We start from the raw sequence: 17,077 nt of genomic DNA, 5'->3' as shown, positions 1-17,077 counted from the left end.
ATGATCCACCCACTTACACAAAGAAACAGCACAATCCCAACAACCCAAAAAAACAACGCAATCAACTTTCATGAAGAATGAACTCGACAAATACGGAAGGCAAGACTGAGAAAAACGGCAACTTGAGCGAATCATGAGAGAAAGTTGATTAACACATGCGCGCATTTTAAGATGGATACGAATTACTTAAGCCATTGCATCTGTTGTATGCATACCCCCGGCAGCGCCAGTTAGCAGCCTCTGCAAGCAAACAAGGCAAACCGGCAAACAAGTAGGCCTCCCCGCTTTCCGAAATTCATAGCAACTTGGCGCGTCCACGGCGTATGGAACGAGCTGGCGTGGGGAGGGAAAGGGATGGGGGTGAGGATGGGTGTATCGAGCGAGCGGCACCCATATGGCGAGGACAGGAAAAGAACACATGTCAATCAAGGCGGCATGATAGTCCGCAGCGTTGAGGGCGGTGAAGGAAGGGGTAAATGGGCTGGCGGGCGCACCAACCATGATGCACTCACTCACCGGTAGCATCGTGACCGAGGGAGCGGAGGGATGCCAGGGTAAGGGAGGGGAAGAGGGTATGGAAGCGATACCGCGGGAAGCAGTCGGAGAAACGGGGAGGAAGAGGCAAGGTATGGCGAAGAGGGAGACAGGCATAAAGGGAGAAGCTGGCGGGTGGGTGGGGGAGATCCAAGGCACAGCAGGGGTGATCAATAATGTAAATTAAAGCGAGAGAGAGAGAAATAGAGTGAGAGCGAAAGGCAGAATGTGAGAATCCGCAGTCTCTTAAGCTGCAAAACTTCCCATCAACCCCTTCGAGACCTCTCGTCATCTTTCCCTCCTCGGTCCGGCAAAGTGGAAGGAACGGGGTGGATCGGAAAGTTTGGAGGGGCGGTCGCTGTGAGAGAGGGATGTGGAGGGGAGGGATGGGAGAGATGAGTGAGGGGAGGTTTGGGGAAGGAGAGTTGGAAGCGGCGGCACAGAGTGAGAGTGGCAGCGGAGGGGAGCGATTGTGATACCACCAGTAGGGAGAGCGGAGCGCTGGCTCGGAGGGAGGAGAGCCGGGATTCGAGATTGCTTGCGAGGGCGTCGTAGTGTTACGGAGCTGCTTGAAGGGGAAGAGGAAAGTGCATGCGGGCAGAGTAGGGGAGGCGAGTTGGGGGGAGGGAGGGAGAGAGAATTATTGAGCCGCGGAGAAAATATTTACGACGGACGGCAAGATGGGCAGGTCTCGGAGGTATTGGATTGCCATCTCCTTAGGCCGCTTCTCTTTCGCTCGACCCTCCTCTCCCCCTCTATACATTCTTCACCGCATTGTTCTCCTCCAGCAACACGGAGTGTCCAGTCGCGCTCCAAAACCTGGAGCTGGAGTTGAATCGCCACGGTGGATGATGGAAGTCTAAACCGATTATGAACGTGCCGCCACAAATCGGCTCGCATCAATGCATGACAATGACACAAACGATTGCGTTCCTATTCCATACAAGCTCATTTTTTAAGTTTCATAGTTTTGGGGCACCACTAATCTACTGAATCTTTATACAGAATTTGCAGAAACCACTGTAAATATAAAAGTTCCTTAGCATTGAGGTAAAATAAATTATTTTTACTTCCAAATTTGCTTGTAAAAATCCATTCAATTCCATGATTATAAATACTTGATGATCCTCAAATTATCAAAACAAAAAATATGTCGAAATATACCAATTGAAAATAAAAGCAACATTTTTCTCGACACTAATTGGAATGGGTTACACTTCTAATGAATGACACAAGCCTTTTCATGCAGGTATAAATACTTTATTCCAAAAAGAGATTAAGAGATTTCTCTAAACTTGCAATTTTCATTAATTTGATGGAGGAACAATACATTTAATTACTCTAACGAACATTCGAAAAACGATATTAATACACATCAAGCCAAAATTTTGCCGTAAACCAAGGACTTGAGAAGACTGTAGCACCTTTTTTAACGGATGAAATAGTACGCAGAGAATAAACATGGCGTATGTGCAAATTCCAACCACCAGAGGAGTTCGGTAGGTATTCAACTCGAATGACCCCTCTCCTCGAGATCCCGCGGGCGCCCCTCAGAGCGTGCAGCGGATTGGGAGGGAGCCCACCGGCGCATCCGCCAATACTACTTCCCCTGAAATCCACCCGCCGCCGCTGTTTACGCATTTCCCGGCCACTATCGGGCGCGAACCTATGGATCTCATCTCTCACATCAACCGCAGCAAAAGGCCCCGACATCACGGATCCTTCCCTCACCCCTGACTCCATCTCCAAACCCCTCGTCTTCCCTCCACAGACCATCCTGCCCGCCCCTCATTTCATGCCCTCTCCACAACACCTTTCCCACCAACTACCTCTGCCCCCGGCAAAGTGGCGTGGAATTGGGGAGGGAGGCGGGAAGCCGGGGACAGAAAGGAAGAAGAGAGAGAGGAGCGCCCTCTGGAGCGCTCACCCGAGCATTGGCGGAAAAAGCCGAGCGGTCGGGGCGAGGCTGAGATACTGGTGAGCCCAGCGAATCGATAACCTTGGGCACCCCTCCTTCCTCCCCTCCCTCCCTTTCGACGCTTTGCCCCGGTGAGAATCGCGCTGGCGAGAGCGGGGAGGGCGAAGGGGGGACGACAGGACAGGACGGCGAGGAGGGAGGGGGCTGGAAGGACGTTTTTCGGCAAGGTTTTGACGGAGGGGAGAGGGAGGACCGGATTTGGAATATTACTTATCAAAAAACCGGGAAGGGTTGAAGGGCGGTGGGTGTGGGGAGGAGTAGGGACACAAAGGATGGTGTGGGGAGGTGTAGAAGAGAGCCTCCGCAGGAATTTTCCACGACGCCAAAGCGTTCTCTGGTATTGATTGCGGAAGTCTCTGAGAGCAGAACACGGGCCCCGAGACCCCTCTCTCTCTCTCTCAACACACCAAGTGTGTCGCTATGGAGCTGTTGGGCAGCAGGCGGTGCGGGCATCTTCCGACTATTCCAGGTGGTGGGGGCGACTAGAAGGGGTGGGGGCACGGGAATAACGACGTGGGGGTCGCGGCCACTTGAAGCAGGAGATGGGGGTTGGTGCGAGAAGGGGTGACTACAGCGAAACCCCCACCCTGCCGTCCTTCGAGTAGGGGAGTGGGGGGGGTTGCGTGTGGATGATCCGGGCCACTCAACCCTTCGACCTCAGCCGCTTCCCCATTTTCAGGGGTAAATATCTCGCGGAAGCTTCGGGGCGACTACTTATGACCCCGATCAAAGAAGTTGACGCACAGATTGTAACACAAGTAAACAATATCTATCAGAGCGCTCAACAAATCGTGCGTAATTAAGCGGAGAGTTCGCATGGATTATTTAGTTAAGCGATATATATTTTTATTTCTAAATATTAATAATAGACTAGTCAAGATACTTAAGTTGGAAAGCGTACAAAACAAATTATGAGAACAACAAACGAAAGGTTTAACCTAACGTATTTAGTTGCATTATTCTCTCTTTCGTCAATATATATTCTTGCCTGAGTAAAAATGATTTCGGTCAGGAGCGCTACCCAATGTACACGCAGCATGTTGTGTTGTATTTCCAATCAGTGCAGCGCTCATACTAAAACTTCATCGAAATCCTTTCGCCATACATATATATGTATGAATATCAAGCCCACAAATATAGAGACATATAACAAAATTTTAAGCAATAACTTGATATTTTAATAGTCCCAGCCACCTTCATCAGAGTATTAGTAACAGGAAGAGTAGAGATGGAGAACATGAGATAATGGAGGTAAGGATGTCCAGTGGGATAGATTATTGGTTGTTGGGGGTCCAGCAGAGGAATGTGTAGCTAATCGGAAAGGGTAAGCCAGGAAGGTTCAGAGGATACGTTCACACCAATCCATTTACGGACGGTAGAATTAGCTAGCATTTGGCTATTGTACGCGGGAGGGAGGAAATAATATTTACATTGCAGCAGTAATCAAACGTGTTTCTCGTGGGCGGCTGCATGTCGGGGAACTGGATGGAGGCGGATGGAGAATACGAGTCGCATGATGCTCGGTGATTGTTAACTATAATATTGTAGGGCGTGGTGCATTGGCCGATATAAAAATCTGAACCGAGTTCACAATTCGGGAGATAAATGATAAGTTTTTGAAGAGCAGAAAGAAGTCGTAAGGGACGAACGGGAGACATTTAAAAAGGTCTTGCTGGGAGAGGGAATTCGCGACGACGGGTGAGCAAGTTTTGCATCTATTACGGTTGCAAGGGGTCGGGGTATTTTGGGAAATGCAGTGGATTGAAAAAGGGGCCAGGTGGTTTTAAAAAAATATTATAGAGACTTTCTGGGCGTTTTAATGTGACAAGGGGGCAATTGGAAAGTAGGTTGGTAGTGGTTTTGTTATTGGAGAAGATGGGGCAAATCTCAAGGAATAATCCCTACGGTCAGCACGTCAGAGGGGTGGGTTGTGCAAATGTAGCTGAGGGTAGCTTTTCTTACTATGGGATGTTTTAGGAGAGTATTTATGTTTGAGGAGTTTTTTGTGCAGGAGGGAGACCGGATAACCACGTCTATATTTAGGGGCTTCGATCATACCGGCTTTGTTCATTACCACTAATTACTGCGCCGTTAAAGGCAAAGAAGCCGGACCTGGTTGGTGGTCCCATTCGAAAACGATTTTGGTAATAATTATCACATGAACTTGAAGACAAATATTCAGGTAAACTATAAGCGAAAAGAAATCAAAGAATATTTAATTTAACAGTCAATAGATGAAGTTGGGGCAAAAGCGGAAGTATTTCTGGCGAAATTATAACGCTAACGTTCTCAACCTAATTCTCATCGCTAAGTAAATTGGAACAAGGTTCCTGGCGTAGAATTCTTAGAGACCTAACACCAGTTAGGAATCAATTAGAATACGGCTTCGAAACTAGTATAAAAGCTAGATGATCTCTTTTTAGTACTAATTTCGTATATTCATTATTTTTTCCCTGCGCACAATGTTGATAATGACAAAATTGCAATGCAATTATGTATTTTGCCATGTTCCATGAGAATTCATGAATTCTCCGAACAATAAATATTCTTATTCTCATCATAAATTTGGGTTTTGGATTGAAACCTCGCTTTGCCGTTAGGAATACCAATATTAATGCAATTCAAACACCGCCAAGGCGAACCATTCAGCGGGAATTATTTCAAAGATCTGCCTCTTCCAATTTACACCTGGCGTAGTAGGGTGCACCTCTGAAGCAGTGTACTATCTGCGACCCCTGGCTGCGAGGTCGGCAAGGTCACTGTTCTTGGCTAGACCGTTGAAACGTTGGCGCAACGATCAACGAACTCGAATTAGGAATTTCAGAGCCCGAAATGTCAAGTTCTTCAACGTACAAAAACTACAGGCCCCGTCGCTACATAGGGAACGCGGTCATCCGTTTTTTTAAAATTGCTGAAAATATTCGAACTGATTATTCCCGGCTGAGTAAGGAAAATACTTCACTGGATTACAAAGCGAAACATAAAGTTTTCACAAAAAAGCAAGTAGTGAATTGGGAAAAAATCATTATTGCTCAAAATGACACGCTTAATAAATAAATAACACGCTGCAATGCCTTTTTGCTGAAAAATGTTTTCCCTTGAATGGGTAATTATTTAGCCAGATGATTTTCTTTGTATAATGAATAAGTATCATTGGAAGGGGTGATTAAAAGTTAATAAAATTATTAATGATGAATTATTCAAATGAAAAACAATTTACTACAGACAGTTAACAAAAACCTTCAATAGTCTTCACATGCAGTGGCTTGCAAAGTCTTTCATTAGACCTAGGCTCAGCTATTGAGTCTCTCCCTAATTTTTCTTAATAAATTAATCTTGAAAGCGGAAAGTTAGTGTAAAGACAAAAGAGAGCTATTCCACAAAACAATCACGTAGTACCGTAGTACCTGATTTAAGTGATTAAAAAGTTACAATTAGAAGACACTGTTGAAGACGCGAGTATTCACCGATATGACGTTTATCGAAAGCGTAAATTTATTCTGAGACATAAAAATAACCGAAGGTTTAAAAGGTACAATTTTCACATATTATTGCCCCTTACCATTCTTTTTGCATGCCCTCACTTAACCGTTGAATGGAACATCTAATAATAAATATTTTATGTTATTTGAAATATCTATAACTCCTGACAAATTTCTTCGAACGTCAAGTGATTAAACCAAGTATCCAATGTCCGCGTCGGATAAAATTTCCCGGCACACAGCCCATACCTTTTTCGCAACCTCGTAGTTTTCTAACCGCACGTCGCTTGGGAATTCACGTTTCCTGAGCTTCTCCATATATAGGACGGCGTTTAATCCCAGACTCGAAGCTAAAATCACAAATGGGGGGATTCACCTTTTCCTCAAGCTTCCGAGCGCACAGAAAAGAAAATATTTCAATTGCGGGTGTTCAGCCAACTTCACTCAACACACTGACAGGATCAAAAGAAAGTTGAAGACAGCCAGCAAAGTTTAGCTTTAGCTAGTTTCCCTGAATTTACTACTCTTCCCTCTCATGCCGCTTCAAGCGAGTTCAGGTCAACTCCATTAAATTGCACCCCTGCGCATCCATAACCGGAAAGAGAGACAAAAATCACGCACCTTTTGTACTTGTTTCACGAACCTTTACTCTTTATTGCAGACTTGGAATTTTCCTTCATCCATCGCAACATATATTTGTACACGGAGGATGAGTTTCTGCTTATATATCATACGATACTGTACACCTTGGGCACACCAGCTATCAACTACGGGCAAAGCGCAAACCACTGGATGTGACGTGTTTCCTATCGTCGCGGTTCCAGCGTCACCTTTTAGCCACCCCTATGCTTTCTTTGACGCTAAAAAGATTGACTTCAAATATATGTGAAAATGTCTGGCATACATCACATCTCAAGAACATTATCATACACCTATTCTATGAATTCGAAAATTTTCGGATGACGTCAGCCATGAATGAACGTTTAAGACGTCTTATATCCTATAACAACGGAACGCATAGCAATTAAATGTCAACGAGCGATTGTCACGTGCTTTACAACACTAGATCAAAGAAAATAGGACAAAATAGTACGTGAATGCCATTGTGTACTTCTTTGATGTGATTAATGTCCTTCCTAAAATCTAAATATTTGAATACGGGCCACTAAGTGTATCAGTTCTTTTGCCCACTTTTCTTTCATCAAGGAAAATTCCCCATAATTTCGGCATCAAAAATCTAATGCATGTATTTTTTCCCTTTTCCTCCAAGCCCTAAACCCCCAGCGATTTTTCCCATAATATATGTGCTGCATGAGACTAACGCGAATTCCCTAGGCGAGCCAAATAATACTTTAATATTAATTCATCTACAACCAATAGAAATTATATTATAATGCTTTACATGAATGGATAACTTGATATGTTAGTTGAAATTATCTTTTCTTTTTCATTCACCGTTTATAGAATCCAATTAAAGAATTCCCGAATGTTCATTGATAGGCGGCTCTTAAGAATTATGGGTTACATAGACCCAAAAAATACATTAGTTTCGATGAAATATTCGAGTTTTTCTCTTGACTTCAATCATCACTAAGGTAAAATAATTATACACTAAATATATCGCTAAGGAGGTTATTTCCGCCCAAAGCTGAAGTGCCCACGTAATGTATGAAAAACCGTGACATTTTACTTGTCCAGGGAGTATTCTTAACAAGAAAAATATGTCCAATAACGATCTTTCCTGGGGACATTGAATAACTTATGAGAGAGCCCAACTACTTTCGAGGATCAATTCAAGTAGTAGTAGTAGTAGTAGTAGTAGTACTTAGGGGAGGCGACCGACAGCTGATGTCATTTGCGACATAGGGGATGGATAGGGAAGGATGAAGGGCGGAGAGAAACCCGGCGTCGGCATTAGCCTACTCTTAACGAAAGGCGCCAAGGGGTCCGCAGCTTAACGTCCCATCCGACGGACGGCGTACTCACTCCAAGTGCCCTCCACAAAGCACCTCAAGTAGGGATCGAGATACCGTCAATTCAATGTATTGCACTTCACAAAATAACGAACATAACAACCAGACAATCCAAACAACCTCCTATATCTTGGCAGAATGCGAAACAGAGATACTAAAATCAATGATTTCCTGGGCCGAATATTTCGAATAGTAACTGCCATTTTTTTAACAACAGGCAAGGCACAGCAAACGTAAAGCAAAATGTTTCCAATGGTATGAACATTGACAGTATTGTTATCACAGCAAATACTGCACACCTACAAAAACTAGAGACCCGATTGTGATTTCAGACACGCACAGCCCCTCGACTGAGAAGTTTCTTTGAGCGCTCTCATCCGTAAGTTAGATACGAATAGAATGCGAAAGACCGGGGTTACGAGTGGGGTAAGAGTCTCACGGGAAGAAGAACAACACACCGGAAGTGCAGAGCTGAAGTCAGAGGAAGAAAGCTACCAGCCTCTCACGCTTGTGCCCGCCTTCTGCTGATACAAACCTCGTTGCACTCCCCATGCTGAGAGAATGCAAGTTCTTCATCAACATGTATACATCCACAACTACTCTATGAACCAGGATTATCTCTAAAATCGTATGTCTAGGAATAAGTTTTCACTGCAGGTTTTGTCTTAAAGATTTTTCTGTTTTTCAAGGGCAAAAAATAAGTCAACAATCGACAACTACTACTAAAAACCATCGAGGCAACGGCCATTTAAGGAGAAGAATGCTAAGGCTACCAATTAAAATTAGGGCCCGTCTAATTCATTCAGATTCTTCACTCGTTCGAAATCCACCAATCTCATCGCAGCAACAATAAATTTAATCCGAAAAAGAAGCCTTTTGATAAAACAATTTCAAAGAAAACCTTCGATGCGCCAGTTCATTCGCAACGCAGGGAAAATAATATTTTTCTTAACGCCAACAGCTAATGTTAATTTTGGCCACGCATTGTTTTACTGGATGTATCAGATTTCAATCAATTAAATTGCAAAAGCTGCTAAGTCAAGGAGTTTACTATTTCATTTCTAAAACACAACCCGCGACAGCAAAGTCACGCATTTTCATTACATCGATCAGGTAACAATAGTACACGCTTCTTTTTCAAATGTCTGTTTTCGTCTCTCGAAAAACGTTCAGATAAAATAAACATGTTTGCGCCTCTTTGCATAGCGTTCATTATTCAATTTTTATCAAACGCGGTTTTTCTCCTAACTACATTGCTTACATCAAATAATAATTACATCACAAAATAACTAAAATAATTACCTTCCATTCATTTCGAATTGCGTTTCAATTTCCTAGCAAAATGCACTCGTATTTTTCTTTCTTATCACAAACAAGGTTGTTATTACGATAATAATGCAATGAAATATGAAAAAATCCCATGTGAGCTTGTTAAAATTGTAAGGGCATCAACGAATATTGGAGTGATAAATGCTTTTCCACATTTTGCCGACAACTGATGGCTATGGCATGCCTTCCTGATGATCACTAAAAATTTCATTACGCGAAATGCGAAGACAATGAGAGGTATTCGCAAAATTACATATACATAACATATCTAAGTATGTGAATATACTTTTGCACATAAAACACAAAAAACAAGAAGAAAATAATAGCAATAATCCGAATGAATATTTCCTACATAACCTCTTCTTAAAATTGTTATGTTGTTGGGGCCAATGTAATTTTACCACTTAATTTCTGCTATCCTTAGCAAAAACCAATAACCCTATGGCTTCAACGTGATTAGTTGAGCAGAAGCAACTTGAGCAACAAATGCACCAAGAAGGAATGCGATAAAAATCAGAGGACTTTTCACAATTCAGCTGGTGGTAAGCCAAAACGAGGACATCAAATGATCGAACTACGAGGCCCAACTTTTACGCATTCACGCACTCGTGATTACGCTTCCCTCACTCTCCCTCTCTCTCCTATGTCTTTCCAGACAATTCCTCCGATACATGACTGAGGTATCTCCATAGTCTCTCACCACATTACCCTGGCTTAATATTGGCTCACACTCCACTGCACCACTGTCTGGAGACCCTAGAGAAGGCATATAATGAGTCGGGCTTTTATCAAAGTATTCATTATTATTCCTTTTACTAATCATGACGTTCAGGAAAATATTATGTTACGGTGGTAGTCCATTCTCAAAAACAGAAGTTGCTAACTACTGAAGTCATCACTAAGTGATCTTCGCGGGGGTTTAGATGTGCAATGGAATTCCCGTTAGCTAATTTTCACGAGTCCATTAGCTATTGTACCGAAACATAAAGGAGAATCCTCAGCCGTTGAGTTAAATAAATTAAGGATAAATAAAAAACGCAATTCCCCCACACAAAAACCACGAAGGAAAGTTTGTCAATTCCATCATGCAATTATTTTTCACGATATTCCAGTAGAAAGAACGTAGAACTGCATCGTTTTCCAATAAACCAAAGTGAAAAGGTTTACGTCTAACGCTGAACTTCACCGATAGTGTTGCTTCCAAATGCAAACATTCAGCAGGATGCAGTGAATATGGAAAGGGGAGTGGCCAAATGTGAGGACGCTACAATCAAGTAGGACTTTAGGTGTAAAGGGTTTATAATGAGCATTTTTTTCGTAGCATTGGTTAAAACTCGAACACCTCTCATGAAGATATCATCACTTCACTTCCTGATGCCACAAGGTAAATTCAGAATATCATAGCCGTAATGTAGCCAGAATGAAGTCTGCATTCGCCCATTAAGAATGTACTCGCAGTAGAGTCAAATCTAATTACTTGATATATAACATAGTAATCATTTAGTAAAAGGTTTTATGGATGAACATAAAAAAATAACCACTGTCTATAATTGTCACGTTTAAACTTAACCACAGAACAAATTGGTTAAAGACTTCAGTTCACAACAGGTCTTTTACATAATACGACCGAATGAGGTTTTTTTTATTCAGGTTATGCAACATCAGCGGGCAAAGTAATAACATTTCTCGATGGCTTCCCAGAGATATAACCACGTGACGGGGCCTTCTTCGTCACCACATCTGTAACAGTATCTATTCATTTGCGGGTAATAAATACTAGCAGGAACGGGCTCGCTCAGGCAGAAGCGTAAGGGAACAATGACTGCGGCAGGGCGAAGGGAAACGGCGCATCTATACTGTCGAGTAGACTCGGAGGACTCGTGACATGCTTTAACAAGGTAAATGATGATTCGGGCGGTGACGGAAGCAATTAATTCATCTGAAATTGCGTTTCCTCTTGTCTTTTACTGACCTGACAAAAGGCTTCAGAGGAAAGGTCATTCATGACTTTGGAATATGCATCCGGCGCAGGTTTATCGACCAGCGAATAATTTAGCAATGGCTCAGAATGCAAGCAAATAATCATTAATTTTCCCGCGCCTTGACATGAGGTGAGACTCCTAAATTTGAATAATTTAATAAAATACTCTCCCACCGATAAATATTACTGGGAAAACCAACTCATTGGCAAAATCGCTAAGTCATTTATACTTCAATGACCGCCTAAAAAACGTAGTTAAAAAAACTGATGATTTGGGGAAACTCATTTGTCAAACCCACTGCTCCTAGATCTCACACATAACAAATTCAACTTCCGAGAATTAAATAAAAGCTGTCACGGAGCACCATCGAATATCTTGAATACATGACCACGAAACCTTGGCGGCGCTGGCTAAGGCAGCGTATGGCCACGCCATAAGTACTACGCAGGACAGTCGCCCAGCAGTTCAGCAGCTGATGAACTACTAGTCGTGTCCAATAAAAAGGATCGCATTAAACACTCCGAAATAATCATTTTCAAAGTCCGTTCCGAAACTTTTCGGCCGACAGGATTGATCACGTTCAACAGTGCTGCTCACCGTCTTTGTACTTCTTAAACGCTGATTTGCTCCTCGAGTCAAAGACACAGAAGTGCGTACGAAAAGCCCACGACTAGTGATTTGGATTACTATTAGGCAGAGAAGTTCAGTGATGGACGTGCAAAATTATTATGCTTCGTCCTCCGTCAACCACAATCAATGTTCTCGGAATTGTTCCTCATTAATTTTCTGCAGTTACCAATCGAAGAGTGTAAACTTTCAGGTTCAAAACCACATTTGTCTAATAATTATTAAAAACTCTTCATTGAGGACAAAATACTTGTAAAAGGTCAGATATCTTTAGGTATGCTAAATAATAAAGTTAACATTATTTAACTTTAATTCAGGTGAAATGTGAGGAGAAATGAAATTGACAGTTGACGCCTTTCAGTTACATTGGATGAAGATAGAGGAATGAATGCGTAAATGAACAACGGAAATGTAAGAATACGGCAAATAGTATTTTGTTGAATGCCAATAAATGTTTACTCTATATTCCGACATTGACACGCACAATGAAACAACGATAGTACTTCTAGCTTGCAAGCTTTTCGCCAGGAAAACGCTCTCGTTGTAATACCTGATTCTAGTTGAATAAATTTAATTTCAATTAATAGAAGAATAAACGTGACATTAGACGAAGTTCCTATTGGCTAATGAATTAATTAGCATTCCTAAACAAAATTACATTTACGACTAAAGTGACAACTTCACCGAATATTCAGCGTTTGTCTAGACTTTTTCCGGGATTTATTTGAATTCATGATAGAATATTACGGGCACGAAGCGATTTCTAAGGCGTTGGGAGGTTTCCTAATTTAGGGTAAGCACTTCGGCGGTATGTGATTTTAAGAGCTTCCTGCGCCCGTAGTTTTAAGTGGAAACAACTTTAAATGAAGAAAATAAAGGGCACTTCAGCTAAAGAGGTCAAATGCATGTAATCTCTCTATAGAGTTTCTTTTGTGCCATTTCAAAGCAAGTGACAGCGTCCATGGGGGAAAGAAAGGCAAAATCTCAAAATAAGTTGGACCTACACATAAAATCCATCATCTCATCTGAATCCTATTAAAAAGCATCTACCCCTTACCAATGTGACCAAGGGGCTCTAATAAAATAGCATGCAACTAGAGTAAAGCCCAGGGCGCAGCCAAATAAGGCAGCTACACGACGGATATACGTTACTTTGAACAGAGAGCAGGTACGTACTAAATAAACGCTCAATTAAAAAAATCGCAATATCTCAAATTAAACTGCCTAGTCAATGCACTAGCAAAGGAAAAAACTAAAATAAAAACTGTTTATTTCAACTCGAACAAGTACCCCGCCAGTTATATCGACAAATTTTACTGCCACTCGATGGAAATTTCTATGGTAAATGTATCAATTTCCACTATAAACTACTGAAGTCCGGATTCAACGTAGCATGGGCATTTACAGGAGTCTTCTCCACCTGAAGATAAAAATGTTATGTTGAAATAGGGTTAACATGCTTTTTAATAAAATTTGTTGTCTCAGGCGTAACTTTGTGGAATTTGCATAACATGTTGAAATGTAATGAAGTAATTGACTTTGTAATTCCACACACTTTATTTAAAAACACGACCCAGATTTCGACGTTGAACGTCATCATCAGGTCCAACGTCGAAACCTGGGTCGTGTTTTTAAATAAAGTGTGTGTAATTACAAAGTCAATTACTTCATTACATTTCAATATGTTAACATGCTTATTGCATTTGCCTCGCACAACCGATAATTAAAATCGCAACACCACACAAAGGAACCAAGAGCACGCCATGAAGACTGAAGCAGGTAGAAATTTAGATGCTGTTTTCCTTTCGCTTTAAATCGACTCGGAGGAGGTGTTGCACGCCGGCAAGCCGCGTGGGCGGATCAAGGTGGGAAGGGGTGTGTCGGGTACGAGGCTTCCGAGTTCGCGGGAAAGGGGGCGCACGAGTGACTCACCGGGGACGTTGTGCTGGTGGTGATTGTAGGCGAGAGGGACGGAGTGGAGGGCGCGGACCGAGCGCCGCCTGTGGCGACTCTCCTCGTCCCCGTCGTCATCGTCCCGATCCATATCCTCCCCCAGGAAGTGCACCTTTTCATAGCGATCCAGAAACCTGGAAAGAAAAACAAGAGGGATGAAATGTTGAGCACTCGAATCATGGGAACTGCTTTTAGTTGCCTCATTAGTAACCCTTCGCCAATGCTAAATTAGTGCCAATGATTCGCTTGTTATTTAAGACCAACGAAGCTGCTGCATTAAAAAAACCCCACGTTGATAGCCCATAAGTTCGATCTCGTTAATTCTACGAGGTCGAATGGTATTTTTCTGGCAATAATACTGGACCTAGAAGATACTAAAGCTGTCAATTTCTCCCCTCGCCAGAATAAGTTCGGGGAATCATCTTTAATTTTCCGAAAATTCATTTTGCCAAGACTCATTATTACCAATTTAAACACTAGAAGATATTGCGTAACTTTCCAATTTATCACCAATTTCTACATAGCAAAATATTCCTTAAAAATATTAGAAATTTAAAAATTAGAACTATTAAAATTCATATTAGAGTACTAAGCTTTGGTATCTTGTGCGCCAAAACGTAAATAATATCGAGAAATCGTCAACATTTGAACTCTTTGGTCAACCATTACTTGACATGGATTATGAAAAATCCCACCCACTTCAACCTGATCGAAAATTCATTTTCCGTTCCCAAATGGCGTGGGTGGGTCAATCGATCACACGTATTAATTAGTTAAACATAAAAGGGCCACGAAACTAATGCACCAGTCACTTATGACTACTAACCTTTTGTCCAAATTGATTGCGGCCTTATATAAAGGAGCTACATACAAAGTAGCAACATCAGTCAAGATCCGTACGAAGGTTTCCGCAGCATTGGACTGCTTGTCTCTGCATTTCCGGGTTCTCCATCCTCGTTGGTTGTCTTCGGGCGACGGCAGTTTCGCTGGCCATTCTGTCTGCGTCTTCAGGTCGAATGTATGACATGAAGACGCAGCCAGGATGACCAGCGAAACTAGCCGTCCCCGAAGACAACCAACGAGGATGGAGAACCCGGAAATGCAGAGACAATCAATCCAGATCGATCAGTCATCTCATGAACTGACACAATCACAACGAAAGAAAACTACTATTGCAAAGATTGCAGCCCGACAAGGAAGAGCTGAGATTGAAATCAGTGGCAATCGATCTGGCAGCTCATACAGTCATTTAGTTTCAACTACGCTCAATTATGAGCTTTCAATCAAAATCGGCCATTGGTTCAAATGGTACTCGTGATTTTAGTTAACTGACTTGGCATATAACCAGCTAATTGAGAAGTTAACTATCATCGACTGATGGCCGGAGGTTGGAAGTCGGCAGGTGAGGACAGAGAGACCCACAGTGAGCCAGAATGAGGGTGAAATTAAAATTGAAGGCAAGGAACTTAAGTGCCATGGGTGATTTTGAGATGATCGGATGGGTGATCAATGACTGGCGTATTCTTGAACAAGCTTGGCTTGGCTTCTTCTTGAACAAGCATGTCAAAACAACGAATATTCAGCAGACAAACTCGTGGAGCCCAATGAGTAAAAGAGCTCACTTAAAAATAATTTCGGACGAAAAAGATGAAAAGAATTGATGAAGATTACAAATAGGGTATTCAGTTATATCAAACAATCAAAGTAACCGCAAATGTGAAAGAAAATAAATGTTAAGACATCAGGATGTTATAGGGAAGAAAAATTAAGTGAAGAGTCGCATCACGCCAATCTCAAGATTCATTACTATTTCTGATGACGCATTGGCCTTTATTTAATCTTTCTAATGCATAGAAAATGTTCACTTATCACTATGAACCCTGCGTCTCTGTTTGAGTCTACGATTTAACGTCTTGCATATCACTGTTGAACTACAAAGAAAAATGAGAAATTGGGTGCCAGTTAATGAAAAATCCAAATTTAAACGAGGATCCATTATAAGATTACAAATAAGTATACACAATCTTCGGAACTATACAGTCCTATATAATCATTGTATGCCTATAAATAATCTTTTTCTTTGATATGAGTACGTTTCCCTGATACACTCCGCGCAATTAATAATGTGCATTAGCTTTAGGGCCGTAACTTAGATTTATTGCTAAACGTCTCAGTTAGCTAGTTAATAGATAAGTTAACTAACTCAAATTAAGGAAACTGTACCATGACCATTTACTAAGTGTAGAATAAGAAACTATACCTGATCACCTGATGATGATGATGCGCAGCATCGAACCATGGCCATTAAAATATTAAATCTTTACGGCGGAAATGCTAAGTTTCTTTTTACCCTCATAATAAAGGAATTCCACAAAGTTAAACCTGAAACTGTTATGTTCATCAAAAACATCTAATTTTTGTTAATGAAAACCTTGACCTTCTGTGAAGTGGTTAAAAATCATTAGGTGATAAAATAATCAATGACGTTTATTTTTCTCAAAACCATTAATATCGGAAATACAGACGATGATTTGTACAGCAGTATTGAGGAGGTCGCTTCACTATTCGCACATCATAACTTTTTCCCCCGTAATAGTGCACATCCTAAACTCATTCTTACCTATCCAACGTGGGTACTTCGTTCTGATTAATATCGTGATGTGACTTATTTTTTCGCAGAAATGACACGACGCTACATTGCTGTATCAAACAAAATCTTCTCTGAGATGTAAGCATACAGATAGATATAACGAAGTACAAATACGATCAGTACATACGTGTTTAAACAAAAGCTAACGTTCTCTAATAAAATTAAAACATAGAACTATTATATTTACTGAACGTAAAAATAATAATCAATACTTCCACGATGAGACTTATATAAAACGAGAACACAAGATTCCCATGTATTTTCGTATCTTCCGAATTTGCTATTCAAAGTTATATTACAACAGCGGAGAGCCTTAAAATAATATTCAGATAAAGTGAATGCCAAAATATCGTAGGTTGTAGTAGCAGTATTTAGGGGAGATGACCGACGGCTGAGGTCACTTGCGCCATTAGGGATGGGCAGGAAAGGATGAAGGGTGGAGAGAAACCCGGCGTCGGCATTAGCCTACTCTTTACGAAAGGCGCCAAGGGGTCCGCAGCTTAACGTCCCATCCGACGGACGGCGTACTCACTCAAAGTGCCCTCCACAAAGCCCCTCAGGTAGGGATC

At 41.7% G+C, this 17,077-nt stretch overlaps 1 protein-coding gene across 2 annotated transcripts in view; it reads right to left on the bottom strand.

Annotated features, from left to right (window-relative positions):
• Positions 1–17,077, bottom strand: part of LOC139698081 (histone-lysine N-methyltransferase 2D-like) — a 146,980-nt gene that overhangs the window by 57,256 nt on the left and 72,647 nt on the right. For both annotated transcript variants that reach the window (XM_071596972.1, XM_071596973.1), the window contains exon 4: positions 13,838–13,992. In XM_071596972.1, the coding sequence (XP_071453073.1) occupies positions 13,838–13,992 (155 nt within the window). The remainder of the gene's footprint in view (positions 1–13,837; positions 13,993–17,077) is intronic.

Source organism: Hetaerina americana, unplaced genomic scaffold (assembly GCF_022747635.1).
Source record: "Hetaerina americana unplaced genomic scaffold, ioHetAmer1.1.p SCAF_8, whole genome shotgun sequence".
Lineage (NCBI taxonomy): Eukaryota > Metazoa > Arthropoda > Insecta > Odonata > Calopterygidae > Hetaerina > Hetaerina americana.
This window is presented reverse-complemented; position numbering and strand designations above follow the sequence as displayed.